This window comes from Microcaecilia unicolor, chromosome 1 (genome assembly GCF_901765095.1).
Source record: "Microcaecilia unicolor chromosome 1, aMicUni1.1, whole genome shotgun sequence".
Lineage (NCBI taxonomy): Eukaryota > Metazoa > Chordata > Amphibia > Gymnophiona > Siphonopidae > Microcaecilia > Microcaecilia unicolor.
Window position 1 is genome coordinate 625,810,257 of NC_044031.1, and position 25,904 is coordinate 625,836,160.

Below are 25,904 nucleotides of genomic sequence, written 5' to 3' on the forward strand. Positions count from 1 at the left end.
TCCCTACATCTACGCAGATGATGTCACGATCTACATCCCGTTCAAACACGATCTAAAAGAAATCACAAATGAAATCAAACACAGCCTCCAAATCATGAATTCATGGGCATTTCAATTAAAACTCAACGCAGAAAAACACAATGTCTCATCCTCTCATCATAATATAACACGAACAAACCCACCACTATAAACACCCCAAACTACACCCTTCCTGTTTCAGATAGTCACAATCGACCGAAACCTCACACTAGAAAGCCATGCAAAAAATACAACAAAGAAAATGTTCCATTCAAAAGAGTAAAACCTTTCTTCCCAAGGGAAATATTCCGCAGCCTGGTACAATCACTGGTGTTAAGCCACCTAGATTACTGCAATGCAATCTATGCCGAATGCAAAGAACAAATCATTAAGAAACTCCAGACTGCCCAAAACACAGCAGCCAGACTCATATTTGGAAAAACGAAATACGAAAGCGCCAAACCCCTAAGAGAAAAATGACACTGGCTCCCACTTAAAGAACGTATTGCGTTCAAAATTTGCACTCTGGTTCATAAAATCATTCACGGGAAGGCCCCGGTCTACATGTCAGACCTCATAGACTTACCAATCAGGAATACAAAAAGGTCAGCACGCACATTCCTGAATCTCCACTACCCCAGCTGCAAAGGACTAAAATATAAATCAACATATGCATCCAGCTTCTCCTACATAAGCACGCAACTATGGAATGCACTACCAAAAGCCATAAAAACAATGCACGACCTAACTAACTTCCGAAAATCACTAAAAACCAACCTGTTCAATAAGGCATACCACAATGATCTATCCTAAACACCTGAAACGAAACTTATACCAGAACTGGACAAAACTGAACACTCTGTACTTGACTGCTTCAGTTACTCTGTCACGAATGAACTCTAACACAATACCACTCTATTTCTCATTCCGAATATGAATTCTCTACACTTGACTGCTTAATCTACTCTGTCACTTATGAACTTTAATGCAATACCTCCTGTATTTCTCATTCCGGAAATGGTGATCGCCATTACGGAATAATGTAAGCCACATTGAGCCTGCAAATAGGTGGGAAAATGTGGGATACAAATGCAACAAATAATAATAATAAATAATAATTTTATCATAGTCTCCTTTTTGAAAGTTAAATGCTAACATATAAGATTTTCTATGTGTACTTAGTCCAGAGCTGATATCAAATCTGTTCATACTATGATCACTGTTATCAAGTGGCTCCATCACCATTACTTCCCGCACCAGATCATGCGCTCCACTAAGGATTAGGTCTAGAATTTTTCCTTCTCTTGTCAGCTCCTGTACAAGCTGCTCCATAAAGCAGTCCTTGATTTTGTCAAGGAATTTTACCTCCCTAGCATGCCCTGATGTTACATTTACCCAGTCAATATCGGGGTAATTGAAGTCACCCATTATTACTGTGTTTCCCAGTTTGTTAGCCTCCCTAATTTCTGATAACATTTCTATATCTGTCTCTTCATTCTGGCCAGGTAGACAGTAGTACAATCCTATCAATATCATTTTCCCTTTTACACATGGAATTTCAATCTGTAGGGATTCCAAGATGTATTTTGTATGCTGCAGAATTTTCAATCTATTTGATTCAAGGCCCTCCTTAACATACAATGCTACCCCTCCACCAATTCATAATAACATAGTAGATGATGGCAGATAAACCATATGGCCCATCCAGTCTGCTAAACAAGATAAATTCATTGTATGTGCAACTTTATATGCAACCTGACCTTCATTTGTCCTTGCCATTTTCAAGGCACAGACTGTAGAAGTCTGCCCAGCACTAGCTCTTTCCAATTACCGGTGTTGACACCCAATCTCCACTAAGCTACTGTGGATCCATTCCTTCTCAACAGGATTCCTTTGTGTTTATCCCATGCATTTTTGAATTCCGCTACGTTTTCATCTCATTGAATAAAGAAAACTTTCTCTGGTTTGTTTTAAATTTACTACTTAGTAGCTTCATTGCATGACCCTAGTTCTTGTATTCTTGCGAAGAGTATACAAGCAATTCATGTCTACCTGCTGCACTCCACTATTTTACAGACCTCCATCATACCTCCCCATCAGCCGTCTCTTCCCCAAGCTGAACACCCTAGCCTCTTCAGCCTTTTCTCATAGGGAAGTCGTCCCATCCCTTTTATCATTTTCGTTGCCATTCTCTATACTTTTTCTAATTTCGCTATATCTGTTTTGAGATGTGGTGACTAGAATCATTTGATACAAGGTATTATCAGTTTTATTTTCCATTCCTTTCCTAATAACTTCTAACATTCTATTTGCTTTCTTAGCAGCCACTGCACACTGCATCCACGATGACACCTAGATCCTTTTCCTGGTAGGTGACTCCTAATATGGAACCTTGCATCATGTAGCCATAATTTGAGTTCCTCTTTACCATATGCATCACTTTGCACTTGCTCACATTCAATATCATCTGCTATTTGGATGTCCAGTTTCCCAGTATTGTAAGGTCCCCTTTCAATTTTTCACAATCCTTTTGCAATTTAACTATTTAGAATAACTTTGTGTTATCAGCAAATGTAATTACCCTCACTAGTTATTCCTATCTCCAGATCATATATGAATATGTTTAAAAGCAGCGGCCCTAGCACAGACCCCTGGGGAACCTCCCCATGAACCCTTCTCCATTGAGAATACTGACCATTTAACCCTACTCTCTGGTTTTTTTTTTTAAATCTATCTTTTAACTAATTCGTAATTTCCTCAGGAGTTGTTCAGGAGGTACTTTGTGAAATACCTATTGAAAATTCACCAGATATGTTAAATATCTATTCGATAATCCTGCACATCCTCCTCCTACATAAACCTTCTTAATATCCAGAAAGGCTTACAAATTGATCAGGAGAGAATATATACTTAGATTGGGGGGAAGGGGGGCTAACAATACATCTATAGTGGTAAGCCAGCAAAAATGCAGCATCAAGATTCTTTACCCTTCCTAGATTGAATGGAAGACAGAACATGTGATTATGTTAAGCTTTTCTTTCTAATGTTTACTTACTTCTTTGGGTCTCCTTTAATTTCTTAGTTCACTCCCCTCTTTATGTTATTGTGGTCTAATGAAGATTGTATATTTTCTAATGGTATAATTTTTTTCCTCTGTTACAATTATTTTCTGTGTTTCTGGTTCAAGAATAATCTTGTATGTTATTTGGAATATTTGTAAATAAAAATTAAAAACTATATATGTTAAATATCAAAGAATCTTTAGTTCTAGTTGGAACTTTCTACTGATGTCCATTAGTTTAGTTAGTTTATTAAAAATGTGATATATTGTCCTTCACATGGGTATCACAGCCCTGTACAACAGGCTGGAAAAGAACTACAAACTGCAGAAAGGAAAGAGGAAAAAGTACACTGGGCTATTAATGCGACACTGATTATTTAGGTTTTAGAAAGAAACTGAAGACATCACTGTTTCTAGATTCCTTTAAGCAATGAGTAAATATGTTATAATTATTGAGATTTGAAATATGTATTGGGAGTTGTCCCTTATTCCTTTGTTATCCACGTCAAACTGGTCAGGTGTTGGCGGAATATAAGCCTTGTAATGTAAAGTAACAATACTGACCAGCTCACCTTTATCCACGTTTACTCAACCCTCAGGTATCACTTAGAATGCCCAGTAGTGCTATAATAATATTAAGTATTATTAAGAAAGCTGTCAATCTATGAGCTCATTATTCAGTGGAATGGCTGCTGTTTAAAGATACTCAGATAACCTATCTAGATGTCTTTCAGTCCTAAATTTAAATGAATAATTTATCCATGTAAGCTACAATTTATGCATTCCTACTTAAAAAAATAAAGTGGATAGAGTCTTTATATTGCCGCTGTTTATCGATTAGGCCCAGCTTGGAATGCCTCTGATCCCTCCCCTCTTCTAGCCAATTGTTTTGACTATCCACCACTGTTTTTCATGTTATTGCTGGGTAATAATGTGTCTTTTTCCAGGATGAGAGACGTTAGAAGGTTTCCAACTAGACTTAAGTTAATTTTCTCTCTTAGAAACATCTACTGTTTAAATGGTAATTTGTCACATCTCTTGCCAAAAGCAGAAGGCTTATACGAGATAATTATGAGCCACATAGAAAGACAGCTGTACAAGAAGCAAGAAGGAGCGTGACATCGCACAAGGTGTATTACATACATCCCCCAGACACAGAGAATGTTGTACATACTTTGAGAGACAGTGTGTGTTATTGGATTGTATGCTGGCAAGTTGGTTTTGGGACTCTGGACTGGTTTCTCACTGAGTATGCTGTTGTCTTGAGGCTCAGTTATTGCTTCTGCTTTGGAAATGTTTTTTGGAACAGGAGACTTGGGCTCCTTCACATCCTTCTGATTTTCTCTGACAAAGGCAGCTCTTGAAGTGTTTAATTCCTTTGCTTCAGACTTCTCTATTACAGCACCAGAGGTAGACACTTTCTTCTGTACATCACGCTTCTGACGACGAATGTGTGTCTTTCTTTCTAGGATCATCTGAAAAAGAATGAAAACAGGATGGGTAAATACAATTATAAAATAGATCAAGTGAAGACGTGTCTACATGGAAGGCAGAAGGGAGAAGGAGTGAAACTATGACAGCTTCTCTTGCCCAATAAATCAAACATGGGCTGAGCTACAGGAAATAAAAACAAGTATCAGGTGATAGTCCACTAAAAAAATAAACAGTAGCACAGTATATCACCTGTTAATACAGTATCCACTGCTCTATGCAGGCTAACAAAAATACCTTTAAGAAAACACAGCAAATTAAAATTCTAACTAAGCCCAATTCTATTGTACACAGCTTCTCCACTAATTACTCTCTGCAATATATTCATATCATTCATATCAGTGCATTTTTGGGGTTTAATTGCTGCTCTGTGCAAATTACCCAGTGCTTCATTATCCTGGGATTCTCTCTTTATTCCAAGCTCTATTATTGGTTTTCTCTCCACCACCTCCCTTGGGAAAAAAAAATACCAGGCACCTACCATCTATTCTGTAAAAAAAAATTTCATGATGTTGCTGCCAATTCTACCCTTTGGGGCTCCATATCATGACACCTTGGTTCTACAACTTACAAACATGTTTCAGTGTAAATGTACAGAAAGAGAGAAAGAGAGAGAATTACCTCATAAAGCTTATTACGATATTCGGCCACAGACAATTGGATATCATCATCAACAGGAAGAATAACATCATAATCCAGGGCAGGCTCCCTTAAAGGACAGTGGAACCTACAGAGAAGACACATTGTGCTCTTACTGTTAATTCTACCTTCTCATTCTTTGTTATTCAGACTTGTTCTAACACCCCCCCCCCCCCAACCCTCACTGCGCCTCATAACATTACCTCCTCACCCCTTGCCTGACTTCTGTCCCATCACTGCTACTCAGACCAACATTTCCCTCTAACCTTCTTCTAAGATAAAAAAAAAAATCTATGCTGACAAGACAGAGCTTGGTGATGCACACAGATGGCTGCCTAAGACTGATTCAGAGAGGGAGAGTGACAATTTAAAGTCTCCATGGGAAGTTTACAGTAATCTTTCCAGTAGTCCAACAGTGATTAAAGATTGGAAATCATGGCAGGTGGAAAGCAAAAGAAAAAGAGCTTTCTGGGGTGAGTGGAGGAAAATGACTGAAGCAAGACTTACCTGTTCAAGTCAAGATGGCAGCCTGTCAGGAGATTCAGGAGCTGCACGGTCCAATTATGGAGGAGCTGCATACTATACAAATGATGATTAAAAAAAAAAAAAAAAAGAGTGCTCACAGTATTGTGGTACTCTGAGCAGAAATAATGAAGCTGGGTATTGAGATGAATGTGTGCACTGAAAGAACTACTCAAACTGAGACGCAAATTTTAAAATGCAATTTTGCCAGGTAGACAGAAAGCACCTGAGAGAGGTGCAAACTGAGATGAAAGATGTGAGCAATTGGAATTGCAGAAATAATATTCATGTCATGGGGTTACTGGAAGGCATAGAGGACATGCTGCCTGTGGAATTTCAAGTATCCTTTTGAAGTTGAAAGGGCCTTCTATGTTAGTTAGTGACCCTGACCACGTCCTCTGACAAAGGATTCCACAGCTTAATTAAATGTTAAATAGAGGTCACGTGATGCCACACTGAATAGCAGACGTGGAGGAGAGGAGCTCCCATCCCTCGGCTGAAAGAACAGCAAATTGTAGCATAAAAATTAGACCGTGACCATCGCTTTTGTGAGGGCTGCCAAGATAAACTGATCGAGCAGTACAATCGCGACCACAAAGTACAAATAGCAACAAAAACGCCAAGGAAACAAGGAGAGAGAAGGCGGCGGAGGTCCATAAAATGGTGGCTGTAGAAGAGGAAAGCTCGAGTACAGTCAGTTCCACGTGGGTGGCCGAAATCATCACAGAAGTCACCCAGGCCCTAAATACATCGCTGGATTCAAAATTTCAGAAGTTATCAGACAAACTTGAAAAGCTTGATGAGAAAATGGAAGCGCTCACGGGAGAGTTCACAGCCTCGTGTCAACAAATTTCCGATCTTGAAGACCACGTACAGAAAATTGATACGGACAACGGGGCGATCACTGCAAAGCTCACAGACCTAGAGAATAAATTAGATGATTTGGAGAATAGGTCTAGAAGAGCAAACCTCCAATTAGTGGGCATACCTGAAACTATCACAGATGCAGAGTTGCGCCCGTTCCTGGAGGAGTGGCTGTGGACCAAGCTCCATACATAGTCAGCAAGCGGACCGCTCAGGATCGAACGGGCCCATAGGTTAGGCCCGAAACGGAACGGTGACGCGAAACCAAGAGTGGTTAATTCTTAAGCTGCTGAACTATGCTCCCAAGATGGAACTTCTAAAAGCAATTCGGGCAATCCGCTGCAGTATGAAAATAAGTCAGTTTTATGTTTCCAAGACTTTTCCACTAGAGTATCGCAGCTAAGGAAGGCGTACTCACCCATATGCTCAGCCTTACATCAGCGACAAGTGCAATTTGCATTGTTATATCCAGCTCGCTTGAAAGTATTTACAGACGGAAAAGCGACCATCTTGGAGACACCTGAAGCGGCACGAGTGTTTCTAAATAATCACGCATCGCAGCAATGAGAGAGAGCTGAAAAACAGTAGTGGCCTGAGACCGCGAGCAACGCAAGCATGAAGACGAGAAGGGTGATGACGCTTGGATAATAACAACTTAATGAAGACAAATTATGTTTATGTTGGAAATTTGGAATACATCTGGCTGATGGGAGATGGACCAGGACACTAAGCAAATTTGGTAAGCATGGAAATTTATGGATCAACATACACGCGGCAAGTGACCCGAAAAGGTCCAGTGGTCCCCAGGGGAATAGTGGTGAAAGATCGGGGATTGGAGAAACCCATTCTGCACCCCACCTCCTAGTTCACACGGAGGTAGCGAGCAGACAAGCATGTCGGTAGGGAAGGGGACGCAATTTGAACATAATTTAAAAATTATTCCCTTCCTGACGACTGTATTGTATTGGATTTGAAATCAATAATAACTTGTAAAATCAGCAGAATTGGAGAGCCCGCTGTTACACTGGGGGACCTGTTGGCTATATGGATGCGAAGCGGGGAGCGATACATGGCAGAGCAGAATGCTGGACTTAACGAAATATATAAATGAAAGGAGAGTGGGGGGAGATCAGTGGTGAACTACAAGGGGATGAAGGATGTATACTATGCTGTGAATGAATGAAAAAGAATGAAAGTTCCACTGTAATATTTGATTTGATGGAGTTTTGACTATATAATGCTTGGTTAATTACATGCACTAAAGAAGGGTATATCACATTAGCTGACCTGAAATACTGACACAGACGAGGGTGGATAGCAAAATGAGCTACAGGTTAAATATATTATTTGTCAAATTAGAAAAAGTAAAAAAACTGACGGTCAGTGGATAGGCTGTTCGGGGGGGGGGGGGGGGCTCCTCTCTGAGGGTGATCGGATAGGAGAAGCCAACCACGGAATTGCTGTGGACGGGCACGCCTCCAAAGAGGTAGTTTAAAGAACTATGGGGTACTGAGGGGAAGAAATATGGAGGGGGGGGGGGGATTTCAAAGAGGGGAGGGGAGGGGGGGAGGGCGGGAGTGGCTCTGCGCTTCCCCGGGAGGGAACCGGACATGACGCATGACAATATACTGGAAGTATACGGAGATAAGGAGGGAGAGTTGGAGGCTGGGTCGACTCTCCTGAAAGTGGGGAAATTGACAGTTGAGATTAAATGGAAGTTGAAAGGGGAAGGATGAACCCATTGAAATTTATATCCTGGAATGTGGGAGGAGTAAAATCACCGATAAAACGCCAAAAAATTCTCCAATTATTAAACAGACAAAAAGCAGATGTCACCTTTCTGCAGGAGACACACCTTACATCAGTGGAACATGCGAAATTCAAAAGATGGTGGGTTGGGTCACTGATAGAGGCCCCAGCTCAACATGGTAAGGCAGGGGTAATGATATTATTCCTGAAAACATTGGATGTTCAAATTAAAAATAGTTGGCAAGGAGAAGACGGGAGATATGTCATAGCCAAAGTGCTAATTAATCAACAGCCATTTTTTCTGGCTAACATTTACACGCCCAGTGTATATAGTAAGGCATTTTTTAAGTCGCTGGTCCATGCCCTAGCTCAGCATGAGGGAATTCCAGTGATTATGGGAGGTGATTTGAACACGGTCAGTGATCCAGGTATGGACTCCTCAAAAGGCCAGAGGGCAAATGAGAGGACAATTCAGAAGGAAATCCCAATGCTATGCGAGGCCTTAGATTTAGTGGATGTGTGGCGTTTGCTCCACCCGAATGAAAAAGATTATACTCATATTTCTAGAGCTCACTCCTCACAAGCTCGCATAGATTATTGGCTTCTTTCCAGCTCCTTGTTTGCGAGAGTTCAAGATGCAGGAATTGGACCCTATGGGGTCTCGGATCACGCTTATGTATGGTGGACAATGAGGGGTCACTCAGGACAGGGGCAGCAATTCCAATGGCAATTTCCAACATATTTGATCCATGATAGGGAGTTTAAGGAGCACCTAGGGAAGCAATGGCAAGAATATCAGGTACATAATGCAGTACATGGTGATGACCCCATACTTTTTTGGGATACCGCAAAGGCAGTATTAAGGGGGGTTATAATTGCTTATACGAGCTATAACAAAAAGATGAGACAAAGATATTATTAGATTAAATAAACAGGTAGGAGAAGCCAGGAAACATTGGGCGGTTAGACCCTCCGCACAAAACAAAATGAATCTTTTGGCGATACAGGCCGCCTTGAAAACTCAGTTACATGCTAGGGCTGTTAAGTCACTGCAGTATTATAAATATCAATTATATCTCCATGATAACAAACAAGGGAGAATGCTAGCTGGTCTGGTTAACAGGAAAACCAGAAAGCAAAAGGTTTTACAACTTAAGACAACTGGGGGCCGAATGGTACGAACAGATGAAGAAATAGCTGCTACTTTCCAAAAATATTATCAAGAGCTTTACACACGCCCATCTCAGGATGTTTTGGAGAGTCGGGCCTATTTAGAAGGACGTGTATTGCCAAGTTTAAAGGAAGTAGATCGAGATAGGTTGAATCAAGAAATCACAGAGGATGAAGTGAATCAGGTGATACAACAAGGGACTTAAGTAAGGCTCCGGGCCCAGATGGGTTTCGATATGAATTTTATAAAATTCTCCGACAGCAGATTAGCACACCCCTGACAGCTCAGTTTAATAAATTCATAGAAAATGGAGATATATCAGACTCATTGAAAGAAGCTAAGGTAGTGGTCTTGCTTAAGCCGGGCAGGAACCCAGAATGCGCAACATCTTACCGGCCCATTTCCTTTATCAATGTGGAGGCCAAGATGTATGCAAAAATTTTAGCTAATCGGCTGGCAATAATTCTACCTTTGCTGATTGAGAGTAGTCAAGCGGGATTTGTAAGGGAAAGAACAATTGCAAAAAATATGAGGAAAATCTGGGCATCAATGGAGTGGGTGGAAAGATATGAAATGCCTTCTCGGCTCATAAGTTTTGATGCAGAGAAGGCGTTTGATAGAGTAAGTTGGGAATTCTTGTTTGCTACTTTAACAGCCTATGGTTTTGAGGGGACCTGGGTTCGAGCAGTGCAGGCATTGTATAAACAACCAATGGCAGTGATTTGGGTTAATGGAACCAGATCAGAAGCTATTACATTGCAAAGGGGGACCAGACAGGGCTGTCCGCTTTCCCCATTACTGTTTGTGCTTAGCATAGACCCACTGATTAGGGAGATAGTGATGAACCCGGAAATTAATGGGATCAAAATGAGAAATCAAGAGTTTAAAATATCGGCTTTTGCCGATGACTTACTGGTCCACCTGACTAAGCCCAGGAATTCTTTATCTGTGTTGATGGAAAGTTTTGAGGAATTTGGGGATTTCTCTGGGTTTAAATTAAATTTAGATAAATCATTGGCGTTGCCTACTAACAGCTTGATACGAAGACAATGGAATGGCAACTTTCCTTTAAAATGGGCTACTCGTCATTTTCAATATTTGGGAATTAAACTGCCCTATAAAACGTTTTTGATACATGATCTTAATGTCAGATATCTCTTAGATCAGACGAAACAATCATTATCCAACTGGCACCTGTTGCTGATTTCGTTTACACGGGCGTATCCAGTTGTTTCGCATGATCTTGTTTCCTAGGTGGCTTTATATGCTACAAACATTTCCTCTTAAACTCATAAAGAAAGAAGTAGACGAGCTTTATAAAATGATATCCCATTTTTGCTGGCAAGGGAAAAAACCTCGAACCCCTTTTAGATATTTAGTTGGTGGTTGGAGACAAGGAGGACTAGGAATTCCAGATATGCGGAGTTGCAATTGGGCTTGTCTCTTGCGATATTTAGGAGATTGGATGCTAGACACTCAACAATACACACCTAGAGCACTGGAGTAAGCCTTATATGGTACATGGAATATTTTATCTTTGTTCCAATGCCCGAGGACTCGGATCCCCGAGGAACAAAGGCCCGGTCTCTTTCTGAAATCGCTTAGGCTGAAATGGAAATATTTGATTCCCTTATTGAAAGGAAATGACCAGCAATCAGATTTACTGCCGTTGGTGGGCAATGTAGAGTTTACCCCGTGGATGGAAAATCAGAGTTTCAAGCAATGGGCAAAAGTTGGGATTCAATATGTTGGAGATCTCTTAGATGAAAAAAAGACACTTATACCATGGGAGACGACATTACGCTCCAGAAATGTTGGGTAAGAGAGTTATTCTAGGGGTGTGGACTAGCGACTTGGCTCCCTCCTTTTGGCAGTGGAGGAACAGGCTGCATAACTTGATGCTGTTGGAAGCGCAATATGCCAGACTTACTTTTAGATGGAAACAACAATTTTTGTTGGTTTGGGATTCATATATTCAATCTTTATCCCACCGAGCCAGAAGCTTAGTGTTAAACTCTTTCTCTTAGTCAAGATCTAGACTATTAGGCATGGAGTAAAAGTACTACTGGCAATGGAGAAGGTCAGGAGTTCTAGACTGGGGAGGACGCAGAGCCACGGGACAGAGGGGTAGATAGGGGGGGGGAAGGGAGATTGTTAATCTAAACGGTTAAGGAATCAAGAAAGGGGAAATAGGGGGGAAAGGGTAGGAAGATTAGTTGTTTAATTACTAGATAAGTGTTATGATCCAGGGTTCAATCTCCTAAGAATAGCTTTTAGTTCAGATTAGGATGTGGGAATGACACCTAGATGGGATGACTCAGGATGTAAGTTTCCACCAAGGTAGATATAGAAGGAGAGGAGAAAAAGTTAAAGTGGGATGATTGAACACAATGGATATCAAAGTTGAGTGTCCTCTAGGAGACATGTTGTACTTAAAAATGTTGTGCTCTACAGTCCCAGTACTTTAGTAAACTTTATTGCGGTAAGGTTATGTATAACCACATAGGGTGGAGTTACATAAAGAAGTTATAAGGTTCACTTAATACAATGAGAGGGAGAGGAGGAGGGAAGAATATATATATGGGAAAAATTTGATGACTGTATAATAGATTTGACTGAATGGTTCCTATTGGAGAACTGTACACAGATGTGGATACTGTTATATATGAAGAATTTATGTTTTATGATTGTCATCAATAAAAAATTTAAAAACTTAAATGTTAAATGGAAAAAAACCCTCTTTCTATGATTTGTTTCTGATCTGTTGGTCCTTAGTTTCATGGAGTATCCTCATGTTTTTTTTGTTATGGAGTATGGAAAAGTTAAATAACCCCACCCTATTTAAACATTCCACCCCACTCGTGATTTTATCATATTCCCGTCTCAGCTGTCTTTTTTCCAAGCTGAAGAACCTTATACCCATTTAGACTTTGTGCGTTTCATTTTTCTCTCCCTTCTCTGAACCTTTTTTTTGCACTATATCTAGAAATGCACACAGGACAGTCATAGCAGGGACCTATACAGATGCATAATGTTATTCTCAGATTTGTTCTCCATCCTTTTTTTTCAGATAACCTCTAACATTCCATTTGCTTTTTTACACTGGGCTATAAATTGCACCTTAATTGTTAATTCTAATTGTCATATAGCAAGTTAGGAGGAAAAGACAAAATACTAATTCTCTGTGAAAACCATTTCTTTCTGTTCCAGGGAGGGTAATTTTATAACAGGTGGCTAAGTTTTACAGCAAGTATCTCAGAAATTACAGAGCTTTGAAACATTTAACCTAGCTGTTTCATGCCCATATGCATGTATTTTATAAATTATACAAGTAAACTCTGGGAACACCTATGCTCAGTTCTGGCAAACTAATCATATACAAGCTGTATGCACATACATTTACTCGCATAAAGTCTGGGCCATTATTAAAAAAAAAAAAAGAAGACGACATCCCCAGAAGGGATCCCCAGAAGCTTAGCCGGTGGTGGGAGGCAGGGCTGGTGGTTGGGAGGTGGGGATAGTGCTGGGCAGACTTATACGGTCTGTGCCAGAGCCGGTGGTGGGAGGCGGGGATAGTGCTGGGCAGACTTATACGGTCTGTGCCCTGAAAAAGACAGGTACAAATCAAGGTAAGGTATACACAAAAAATGGCACATGTGAGTTTATCTTGTTGGGCAGACTGGGTGGACCGTGCAGGTCTTTTTCTGCCATCATCTACTATGTTACTATGACATAAGTGGCTTTAAAATAACCTCCTGCCCCCACACATGGCAATTAGTTTAAAAGAAATCTAGAAAAATGAAGACAGATAAAGATCATATGGCCTATCCAGTCTGTTCATTCATGTCATCTACTCTCCCTATCACTCCCTTACAGATCCCTAAGTACCTGTCCCAAGCTTTCTAGAATTCAGATACAGTTCTTGTCTCCACCACCTCCAGTGGGAAGCTGTTCCACAAATTAACCACCCTTTCCATTGAAGGGTATTTTCTCAGGTTATTCCTGTTACCTTCAACCTACATCCCCTCATTCCACAGCTTCTGCTCTATACACATAATGGCAAATCTCCCCTCTCCCGCCTTTCTTTCAAAGTATGCATATTGAGATCCTTAAGACTGTCCCTATATGCTGACTCCATCCTGTTTATATCTTTTTGAAGATGTGGTCTCCAGAATTATGCACAGTATTCTAAATGAGGTCTTACCAGAGTCTTATACAGAGACATTATCACCTCCTTTTCCTGTGCTCATTCCTCTTTATTAGGTGTACTTAAACAATAAAACAAGGAACAATGCGAAAATGAACAAAGGCGTCTTTCTGCAAAGTGCGCAGTGTACTTTTATCTGGGCAAACAATGCATACTAACAGTATACAATATACAACAAAAATAAAAACATGCCAATGACCATCAGTCAAAACCTTGTCTATGAATGTGGCAAATTATAAAGTAACACTCAATATTTTTAATGTATATTTCCACCCTCCCCCATACATCCATTTTCCTTGCATCTTTCCACCGTCCCTTCCCCTGTAGATCCAACAGCAAAAGAACCTGATAATATATTGCCCAAACTAGTGGCAATTAATCTGTTTAACAAAATGCTATGTTCCTTATGAGGGACAGCCAAACAGAACGGCTATCAAACAGCTTGAAAAATCCGCCAGCTAGGGCTATCCCCATGACCAGCAAAGCGCCATTCCATTAGCGCCATGTCAAACAATAGGAGGTCACAAAACCACAAAATGTTTTTGCCTGTACAGAAAGAGAAAAGGGGCACTGTTCTAATAACATAAATCTTAAATAAAGGAGCCTCAACTGCCTAAGATTGTGTTCAGGTACATGACCTGCATTGACTTTTCACAATCTAAATTAGGCTTCTATCATGGGCTCAGTCGTGAGGTGTAAAAACAGCAGTGATAAACAACTCTCCTCAATACTTTAAGAGAGAACAACTTGCTGCTGAAAAAAAAGTTACCCCACTGATTCGATAACAACCACCATGTCTTTAACATACCTGAACAATGTCCTCTTACCTCAATCAAAAAATTATATCAAATGTACGTATTAAGGATAGAAGGGCATGTCCAACATAAAAACTTACAAGGAATCTTCTACTTCTCCGAACAACTCTTCCGGTCCTTTAAAGTTAGGAGCTGCCACTTGCAAATCCAGTACCCCTACAAGGGTCCCCTGTTTCGTGACATGCGTCAGCAGGAGGAACATGAGGAGGGGTTAAAGTGAAGTTCCTCCTCCTGACGCAGGTCACAAAACAGGGGGCCCTTTATAAAACACGTACATTCAGTGGTGTGCTGGTAAATTTTTAACAACAGGCTCTCTTCCCCAGGTATAGCCAGCCCTGCAATTTGGGGGGGGGGGGGGGGGGCAATGCATTATTCTCTCTCTCTCTCTCCTTCTCCCCTCATGTCAGAGCGCCCATTAAACCATGACCCCCATTAAACAACAAATCTTTATAACCCAAATCACATGCCTATAAGCCTCCAGCATTTCCTTCCCTCTCATTGTCCCACCCTTGCATAGAGACGAAATGATGTCAGAGGAGGGCGGAACACAGAGGGAACGCAGGAGGCGACGCGAGCCCAGCCTGCCTGCCACTGCTCCGACCTGAGATAAGATGGACGGCCTACAGGCAGGGCGGCATCACTGGCCATGGAGGGGAGGGAAGGGGAGAATCGTTGCACATGGATGATATGGGAGGGCAGGGCACAGGACAATCGCTGCACATGGACGGGATGGGAGGGAAGGGCAGAAGCGAATCGCTGGATTTCATAGGGATGGGAGGCGAGGGGACAATTGCGGGACACGGATGGAAGGGGAGGGGAGGGCAGGGTAGAGGAGAAATGCTGGACATAGAAGGGAGGCCAAAATCGCGGGACACGGAGGGGATGGGAGGTGAGGCGAGAATTGCTGCACACGAAAGGGAGGGCAGGGCAGAGGAGAATCGCTGGACACGGAGGGGAGGCCAGAATCGCGGTACACAGAGGGGACTGCAGGGCAGAGGAGAATTGCTGCACATGGAGGGGAGGTCAGAATCGCGGGACACGGAGAGGAGGGGAGAGAGGAGAAATCGCTTAGGCGAGAGCCTTCCTAGGGCCCGTTTCATTTTTGATGACACGGGCTTGGTTGCACTAGTATATATATATATATATATATATACACACCATGAGATATATATATATATATCATGGTGCATGACTAAAAGCTTTCACAAACTACTGCCCAGCTGTTCAGCTTGCACTTTGGAATTTCTCCCCTGAGGCTTCTTATCCTGAGATCCATCCAAAAAATCTTTAGGGTCCAGACCTTCAGTTTCAGAACTCTTTCCTGCCTGAGTAAACTGCTTGGATCAAAGAAACTAAAGGAGAAGGTTGTCATGTTGAAGTACAAATTTTGATAATGAAACAGTGATTGAATAGATAGCAAACACCCTGAGCCAACAGATTTCTTTTCCAATGAACATAATTAACTTTGTATGATCTTGGCTACTAATAGTGTGCTGAACTGGACAATGTTGGCACATTAAGACCGAATCTGGACAGTTCTGCATGAAGGAAACCCTTCCCTCATTAATCAATACCTTCTCTGTGAAATAGTAGTAATAAAAAAAGGCAAGTGCATTTTTATAATATACCACTGAATTCCATAAAGCAAAAGGAGCAAGTTCTCACATGCCATCTTTTTTTCTTTTTGTAGGCACAGGAAAAGAAAAAAAAGATTTTTAATGCACCCAGGTTTCAATCTAATTCATGTTTAATGTGGGATAAAATGCCATAAATAAGTAAATAAATAGATAGATAGAAACTCTGAATGTTGTGCACCTGATTCTCATAACATGATGTCTGTTTAGTGGCCTTTTACCAGGACAAAAAAAAAATCTCTGCATGAATATAAAATTACAATAGAACTAGGGTGTTCCTTTTACCAGCCCCTCCAAATGACACACTGATTACGATTTATAACAAATTACTACTCTACTTATTATACTTTCTTCTGTGTATAATCCGTATGAACAAGCCAGAATATCTGAAAATCTAAATGAGATTAAATAAAAACTTCACCAACAATAAAGAAAGACAATGTGGATACAGCAGCTTGAGTGCACAGGAATCCGGCTGTGCGGGAAGAAGGGGACAGATATTACCTTGGGTTTTTTTTTTTATAGTATCCTCCCCACCCCACCTATTCCAGACCTCCTCCCCGTTCCCCCGAGCCTCAGGGTACCCTCCCGGCACATACCTGAAGCCACCCTGGTGGTCTAGTGGATTCTTCAGGGCAGGAAAGATCCCCAGTCTTTCCTGCCCGCGCTGACCCTCTTGCTGCTGTATCTTCTTTAAAATGGCTACCAAGACTTACAACAGCAGCCTCACAAGACTTCAGCGGCAGAAAAGTGATGCGGCAGAAATGAGGGTCAGCGCCGGTAGCAGGCAGGAGACTGGTGATCTTTCCTGCCCTGAAGAATCCACTAGATCACCAGGGTGGCTTCAGGTATATGCCGGGACCCTGTGGCTCGGAGGAGGAGAGGCAAACAGATCACGGCCCTTGCATAAAGGCAATAGCAGGGAGCGGGAGGGGGCCCTGCCTGACTAACAACCAGCTCGCAAAATGTTTAAAAACTTAACAACCGGCTCCTGCACACCACTGCGTACATCTGACATAATTTTTGGACTGAGTTAAATGAACATTGTTCTGGTATGTTAAAGACATGGTTGTCATTATCAAATCAGTGGGGTAGTTTTTTTCAGCAGTAAGTTTTTCTCTCAAAGTATTGAGCAGAGTTGTTTATCACTGCTGTTTTTGCACCTCACTTAATTGAGCCCATGATAGAAGCCTAATTTAGGTTGTGAAAAATCAGTGCTGGTCATGAACCTGAACACAATCTTAAGCAGTTGAGGCTCCTTTATTTAAGATTCATGTTATTAGAGCAGTGCCCTCTTTCTCTTTCTGTACAGGCAAAAAAAGGTTTTTTGGTTTTGTGTTTATATGAATTTTGTCTTCCATATATTTTTTGCTTAGAATAGGAGATGCCACGTCAAACTGTGGAGCATACTTTTCTCTACAGTTAAAAACAACCTTCTTCCCCAACACTAACGTTTTACATATAAATAACCACTATCCTTTTAACAATGAGAGGTCCTCCCAAACTCCCTGAAAGAGTAAAAAGGAAGGTTGTAGTGACTAATGGTGACCCAATATTGAGGTAAGAAAGGTCTAGGTCTGTTTCCAAAAATGCTCGACCTCTGGACATCCCCAAAAAGGTATCACCTAAAGCAGCCTGAGGTGCAGCGCATTTTGGGCAACTTCCGTTCGAGCAGGAAAGCTTGCCATGTAGCTATGTATAAACGTATGTAGTAAAAATTTATATTCCAGCTCTTGATTAAGCATGTTAATAGATAGGTTAGCAATATCTTTCAAGTTTCTTTGTAGTAATTTAGCTATTATTATGTCATTCAATTCATCACTCCAGACTTTGCCTGTTTATCCATATATAGGCCTGGGAGAAGATCCTGACTAGAACTATAAAAATATCTCATTAATAACTTCTTATCCTCACCCAATCCAAGTCATCGGTCCAAACTCTGAGCTACTTGAATGGATAAGTGTATTTTCCGAGATGGTGGTTATGCAGTGTGTTACTTGCAGGTAGGCAAACTTATCTGCCTGCGTAAGTTCGAATGAGGGTCGAAATGCTTCAACAGAAAGGACTTTGCCCCTCTCATCTAGTACATTTCTTATCCTTCTCAGCCCTTTAGCCTTCCATCTTTTGAAAACCATATTATCAATTCCCAGATGAAATTCCAAATTCACCATAAAGGGTAAGAGATGAGTCACCAGGGGACTACAATGTAACCTATGACAGAGTTTCTTCCAACAACCTCTCATATGGTTCCAAATCCCGTGCCTGGATATGTTCTCCCCCAGGGAAAGGGACCTAGCGTGAAACACAAATATCCCTGATAAGGGGTAGAGAATAGCATTCTCCAATTTAGTAGGTGCAAAGTAATCTGATAGTTTAATCCAATCCCTAAGACATCTCATAGCACATGCCAAATTATATATTTTCAAATGTAACAGGCCCCGACCTTCCTTGTTTCTGGGCAACTTTAAAATTTGCAAAGGAAGCCTAGGGTGCTTGCCTCCCGGTCCCTCCTCATGTTATCCACACAATCAAGTGTATCTACCCTACTGCAGATTTTGGTATCATCCTCAAACAGGCAAACCTTACCAGATAGCATGAGTATGTAGTGTTACTGATGCATGTATGCTCCCACCGTTATACATGTTATAAAAGACTCCATGCTTACTGAGAAACATTGAAATATGAAAACAGATTAAGACCATATGGCCTATCCAGTGAGCCATTTATAAGATACTCTCCCATTTTTACATGGGCAGACAACTATAGCGGGAGTTCTCAGAGAACAGCAGGCCAAATATTCTCACAGCTGGGTGACGTCACCTGATGAAGCCTGGTGCGGATGCTGACTAGTGAGATTTAATCAGAACTTTCTAGCAATGTCCCACCTTGCATGCGCTGGTGCCTTCCCACCCAACGCGCAAGTGTGGATTCCTCAGTCATTTCAAAAAAGCTAAAGGATAAAACTCCAAGAAGAGGTGGAAAGTTTGTGAGAAAAGTTGGCCTGATGTCCTTGGAGAACACCTGCTAAGGTAAGTAACTTTGCTTTCTCTGAGGACAAGCAGACTGTTGTATTCTCATAGCTGGGAATCCCTAGCTACCAGGCTCATCGAAAACAACGCTAAAATAGGGACTCAAAACATTGAGGCCTATAAGTCAATTAACCTGAAACTATTTATATACTAGCTGTGACGGAGTTAAAGAACTAAAGAAAACTGGGCCTAGGGAGGTGGAGTTGGATTCTAGACACCAAACAAATTCTTCAGGACTGCCTGCCCGAACCAGAAGTCATGTCAAGTATCCTGCTCAAGGCATTAATGAGATGTCAATGTGTGGACAGATGACCACGTGACATTATAAGCCTTGGTATGACTCTTTAGGGTCAGCCCAGCCTGGATATAAGTCAAGGGGAGGCAGTCTGCTAGCCAATTTGAGCACTTGAAGATGGCTACCACCATCCAATTTGGGTCAAAAGCAACAAAAAGCTGGATGGACTGTCTATGAGCTTTAATAAAAGGCAAGGCTCACTTGCAATCTAGGTAGGCAGTATACTCTTGCCAGGTTATGCATGTAGTTTTGGGAAAATGTTGGTAGGGCGATTGACTGATTAAGATGGAACTCCAACACTACTTTAGGAAGGAACTTAGGGTGTGTGCAGAAAAGCAAATGCTACATACCTGTAGAAGGTATTCTCCGAGGACAGCAGGCTGATTGTTCTCACTGATGGGTGACGTCCACGGCAGCCCCTCCAATCGGAATCTTCACTAGCAAAGGCCTTTGCTAGCCCTCGCGCGCCGATGTGCACCGCGCATGCGCGGCCGTCTTCCCGCCCAAAACCGGCTTGTGCCGGCCAGTCTCATATGTAGCAAGACAAAGACAAGGGAAGACACAACTCCAAAGGGGAGGCGGGCGGGTTTGTGAGAACAATCAGCCTGCTGTCCTCGGAGAATACCTTCTACAGGTATGTAGCATTCGCTTTCTCCGAGGACAAGCAGGCTGCTTGTTCTCACTGATGGGGTATCCCTAGCCCCCAGGCTCACTCAAAACAACAACCATGGTCAATTGGGCCTCGCAACGGCGAGGACATAACTGAGATTGACCTAAAAAATTTACCAACTAACTGAGAGTGGAGCCTGGAACAGAACAAACAGGGCCCTCGGGGGGTGGAGTTGGATCCTAAAGCCCAAACAGGTTCTGAAGAACAGACTGCCCGAACCGACTGTCGCGTCGGGTATCCTGCTGCAGGCAGTAATGAGATGTGAATGTGTGGACAGATGACCACGTCGCAGCTTTGCAAATTTCTTCAATAGAAGCTGACTTCAAGTGGGCTACCGACGCTGCCATGGCTCTAACGTTATGAGCCATGACATGACCCTCAAGAGTCAGCCCAGCCTGGGCGTAAGTGAAGGAAATGCAATCTGCTAGCCAATTGGATATGGTGCGTTTCCCCACAGCCACTCCCCTCCTATTGGGATCAAAAGAAACAAACAATTGGGCGGACTGTCTGTTGGGCTGTGTCCGCTCCAGGTAGAAGGCCAATGCTCTCTTGCAGTCCAATGTGTGCAGCTGACGTTCAGCAGGGCAGGAATGAGGACGGGGAAAGAATGTTGGCAAGACAATTGACTGGTTCAGATGGAACTCAGACACAACCTTTGGCAAGAACTTAGGGTGAGTGCGGAGGACTACTCTGTTATGATGAAATTTAGTGTAAGGGGCCTGGGCTACCAGGGCCTGAAGCTCACTGACTCTACGAGCTGAAGTAACTGCCACCAAGAAAATGACCTTCCAGGTCAAGCACTTCAGATGGCAGGAATCCAGTGGCTCAAAAGGAGGTTTCATCAGCTGGGTGAGAACGACATTGAGATCCCATGACACTGTAGGAGGCTTGACAGGGGGCTTTGACAAAAGCAAACCTCTCATGAATCGAACAACTAAAGGCTGTCCTGAGATCGGCTTACCTTCCACACGGTAATGGTATGCACTGATTGCACTAAGGTGAACCCTTACAGAGTTGGTCTTGAGACCAGACTCAGACAAGTGCAGAAGGTATTCAAGCAGGGTCTGTGTAGGACAAGAGCGAGGATCTAGGGCCTTGCTGTCACACCAGATGGCAAATCTCCTCCATAGAAAGAAGTAACTCCTCTTAGTGGAATCTTTCCTGGAAGCAAGCAAGACGCGGGAGACACCCTCTGACAGACCCAAAGAGGCAAAGTCTACGCTCTCAACATCCAGGCCGTGAGAGCCAGGGACCGGAGGCTGGGATGCAGAAGCGCCCCTTCGTCCTGTGTGATGAGGGTCGGAAAACACTCCAATCTCCACGGTTCTTCGGAGGACAACTCCAGAAGAAGAGGGAACCAGATCTGACGCGGCCAAAAAGGAGCAATCAGAATCATGGTGCCTCGGTCTTGCTTGAGTTTCAACAAAGTCTTCCCCACCAGAGGTATGGGAGGATAAGCATACAGCATACCCTCCCCCCAATCCAGGAGGAAGGCATCCGATGCCAGTCTGCCGTGGGCCTTAAGCCTGGAACAGAACTGAGGGACTTTGTGGTTGGCTCGAGATGCGAAGAGATCCACCAAGGGGGTGCCCCACGCTTGGAAGATCTGGCGCACCACTCGGGAGTTGAGCGACCACTCGTGAGGTTGCATAATCCTGCTCAGTCTGTCGGCCAGACTGTTGTTTACGCCTGCCAGATATGTGGCTTGGAGCACCATGCCGTGACGGCGAGCCCAGAGCCACATGCTGACGGCTTCCTGACACAGGGGGCGAGATCCGGTGCCCCCCTGCTTGTTGACGTAATACATTGCAACCTGGTTGTCTGTCTGAATTTGGATAATTTGGTGGGACAGCCGATCTCTGAAAGCCTTCAGAGCGTTCCAGATCGCTCGTAACTCCAGAAGATTGATCTGTAGAACGCGTTCCTGGAGGGACCAGCTTCCTTGGGTGTGAAGCCCATCGACATGAGCTCCCCATCCCAGGAGAGACGCATCCGTGGTCAGCACTTTTTGTGGCTGAGGAATTTGGAAAGGACGTCCCAGAGTCAAATTGGACCAAATCGTCCACCAATACAGGGATTCGAGAAAACTCGTGGACAGGTGGATCACGTCTTCTAGATCCCCAGCAGCCTGAAACCACTGGGAAGCTAGGGTCCATTGAGCAGATCTCATGTGAAGGCGGGCCATGGGAGTCACATGAATTGTGGAGGCCATGTGGCCCAGCAATCTCAACATCTGCCGAGCTGTGATCTGCTGGGACGCTCGCACCCGCGAGACGAGGGACAACAAGTTGTTGGCTCTCGTCTCTGGGAGATAGGCGCGAGCCGTCCGAGAATCCAGCAGAGCTCCTATGAATTCGAGTCTCTGCACTGGGAGAAGATGGGACTTTGGGTAATTTATCACAAACCCCAGTAGCTCCAGGAGGCGAATAGTCATCTGCATGGACTGCAGGGCTCCTGCCTCGGATGTGTTCTTCACCAGCCAATCGTCGAGATATGGGAACACGTGCACCCCCAGCCTGCGAAGTGCTGCTGCTACTACAGCCAAGCACTTTGTGAACACCCTGGGCGCAGAGGCGAGCCCAAAGGGTAGCACACAGTACTGGAAGTGACGTGTGCCCAGCTGAAATCGCAGATACTGTCTGTGAGCTGGCAGTATCGGGATGTGTGTATAGGCATCCTTCAAGTCCAGAGAGCATAGCCAATCGTTTTCCTGAATCATGAAAGGAGGGTGCCCAGGGAAAGCATCCTGAACTTTTCTTTGACCAGATATTTGTTCAGGGCCCTTAGGTCTAGGATGGGACGCATCCCCCCTGTTTTCTTTTCCACAAGGAAGTACCTGGAATAGAATCCCAGCCCTTCTTGCCCGGATGGCACGGGCTCGACCACATTGGCGCTGAGAAGGGCGGAGAGTTCCTCTGCAAGTACCTGCTTGTGCTGGAAGCTGTAAGACTGAGCTCCCGGTGGGCAATTTGGAGGTATTGAGGCCAAATTGAGGGTGTATCCTTGCCGGACTATTTGGAGAACCCACTGATCGGAGGTTATGAGAGGCCACCTTTGGTGAAAAGCTTTCAACCTCCCTCCGACTGGCAGGTCGCCCGGCACTGACACTTGGATGTCGGCTATGCTCTGCTGGAGCCAGTCAAAAGCTCGTCCCTTGCTTTTGCTGGGGAGCCGAGGGGCCTTGCTGAGGCGCATGCTGCTGACGAGAGCGAGCGCACTGGGGCTTAGCCTGGGCCGCAGGCTGTCGAGAAGAAGGATTGTACCTACGCTTGCCAGAAGAGTAGGGAACAGTCTTCCTTCCCCCAAAAAATCTTCTACCTGTAGAGGTAGAGGCTGAAGGCTGGCGGCGGGAGAACTTGTCGAATGCGGTGTCCCACTGGTGGAGCTGCTCTACCACCTGTTCGACTTTCTCTCCAAAAATGTTATCCGCACGGCAAGGCGAGTCCGCAATCCGCTGCTGGATTCTATTCTCCAGGTCGGAGGCACGCAGCCATGAGAGCCTGCGCATCACCACACCTTGAGCAGCGGCCCTGGACGCAACATCAAAGGTGTCATACACCCCTCTGGCCAGGAATTTTCTGCACGCCTTCAGCTGCCTGACCACCTCCTGAAAAGGCTTGGCTTGCTCAGGGGGGAGCGCATCAACCAAGCCCGCCAACTGCCGCACATTGTTCCGCATGTGTATGCTCGTGTAGAGCTGGTAAGACTGAATTTTGGCCACGAGCATAGAAGAATGGTAGGCCTTCCTCCCAAAGGAGTCTAAGGTTCTAGAGTCCTTGCCCGGGGGCGCCGAAGCATGCTCCCTAGAACTCTTAGCCTTCTTTAGGGCCAGATCCACAACTCCAGAATCATGAGGCAACTGAGTGCGCATCAGATCTGGGTCCCCATGGATCCGGTACTGGGACTCTATCTTCTTGGGGATGTGGGGATTAGTTAAAGGCTTGGTCCAGTTCGCCAGCAATGTCTTTTTCAGGACATGGTGCATGGGTACAGTGGACGCTTCCTTAGGTGGAGAAGGATAGTCCAGGAGCTCAAACATTTCAGCCCTGGGCTCGTCCTCCACAACCACCGGGAAGGGGATGGCCGTAGACATCTCCCGGACAAAGGAAGCAAAAGACAGACTCTCAGGAGGAGAAAGCTGTCTTTCAGGAGAGGGAGTGGGATCGGAAGGAAGACCCTCAGACTCCTCGTCAGAGAAATATCTGGGGTCTTCTTCCTCTTCCCACGAGGCCTCACCCTCGGTGTCAGACACAAGTTCCCGGACCTGTGTCTGCAACCGTGCCCGACTCGACTCCGTGGAGTCACGTCCACGATGAGGGCGTCGAGAGGTAGACTCCCTCGCCCGCATCGGCGAAGCTCCCTCCGCCAACGTAGTCGGGGAGCCTTCCTGGGAGGCGACGGCAGCCGGCACCGCACGCGGCACCGACGCTGGAGACCTCACCTCGGGCGATGGGCCAGCCGGCGCCACGCTCGACGGTACCGGTGGCGCAAGCACCGCCGGTACCGGAGGGGTAGGGCGCAACAGCTCTCCCAGAATCTCTGGGAGAACGGCCCGGAGGCTCTCGTTCAGAGCGGCTGCAGAGAAAGGCATGGAGGTCGATGCAGGCGTCGACGTCAGAACCTGTTCCGGGCGTGGAGGCTGTTCCGGGCTGTCCAGAGTGGAGCGCATCGACATCTCCTGAACAGAGGATGAGCGGTCCTCTCGGCGTGCTGGGTGCCGACTCCTTCGGCGACCCAGAGCTCTCGGTACCGACATGGGAAGGGGACCGGTGACGATGCTTCTTCGACTTCTTGGGACGAAGCATGTCACCGGAGCTTCCCGGCACCGACGAGAAGGACGTAGAATCCAGCCGTCGCTTCCTCGGGGCCGAGACCTTAGAAGGTCGGTCTCGGGGGGGCTGTACCGCAGGAGCCCTCAGGGTAGGGGGAGACCCACCCGAAGGCTCACCGCCACCAGCAGGGGAATGGACAGCCCTCACCTGCACTCCAGACGAAGCACCACCGTCCGACGACATCAGCAGACGAGGTCCCGGTACCACCGACGTCGATGCAGCTGTCCGATGTCTCGGCGCCGATGCAGAGGGCCGATGCCTCGATGCACTCGATGCACTGGTCGCCGAGGATGAAGGTCTGGACGCTGAAGACGTCGATGCACTCGATACCCCCGGTGCCGATGCCGACGAAGAGCTCGAGAACAAAATGTTCCACTGGGCTAACCTCGCTACCTGAGTCCGCCTTTGCAGAAGGGAACACAAACTACAGGCCTGAGGGCGGTGCCCAGCCCCCAGACACTGAAGACACGACGCGTGCCTGTCAGTGAGCGAGATTACCCGGGCGCACTGGGTGCACTTCTTGAAGCCGCTGGAAGGCTTCGATGTCATGGGCGGAAAAATCACGGTGGCGAAATCGAAAGACGAAATGGCGAAATTTGGCACAGAAAAAAGGAAATTTCGACCGGGGCCTAAGTAAGGCCTACCCCGACGACGAAAGAAAACTTAACGGGGCGAAAAAACTCGAAGTAGAGGAAGGAAAAAACCAAACGAGGTTAATCCAAACAATTTTTGGAGTTTCTCACAGAAACGAGTCGAAAACGACGCGCGAGGTCGACTTTTCGGGGCACGAACGGTAAAACACAACCGTACCGAGCGCGGAGAAAAGAAGACTGGCCGGCACAAGCCGGTTTCGGGCGGGAAGACGGCCGCGCATGCGCGGTGCGCATCGGCGCGCGAGGGCTAGCAA

At 44.8% G+C, this 25,904-nt stretch overlaps 1 protein-coding gene across 1 annotated transcript in view; it reads right to left on the minus strand.

The window, feature by feature from the left end:
* The window catches only part of LOC115460380 (mitogen-activated protein kinase 15-like), a 175,080-nt gene that overhangs the window by 41,197 nt on the left and 107,979 nt on the right, over nt 1-25,904 (minus strand). Inside the window, exons 11-12 of the mRNA XM_030190164.1 lie at nt 5,192-5,297; nt 4,254-4,554 (exon numbers count right to left, since the gene is read on the minus strand). Of these exons, the coding sequence (XP_030046024.1) occupies nt 4,254-4,554; nt 5,192-5,297 (407 nt within the window). The remainder of the gene's footprint in view (nt 1-4,253; nt 4,555-5,191; nt 5,298-25,904) is intronic.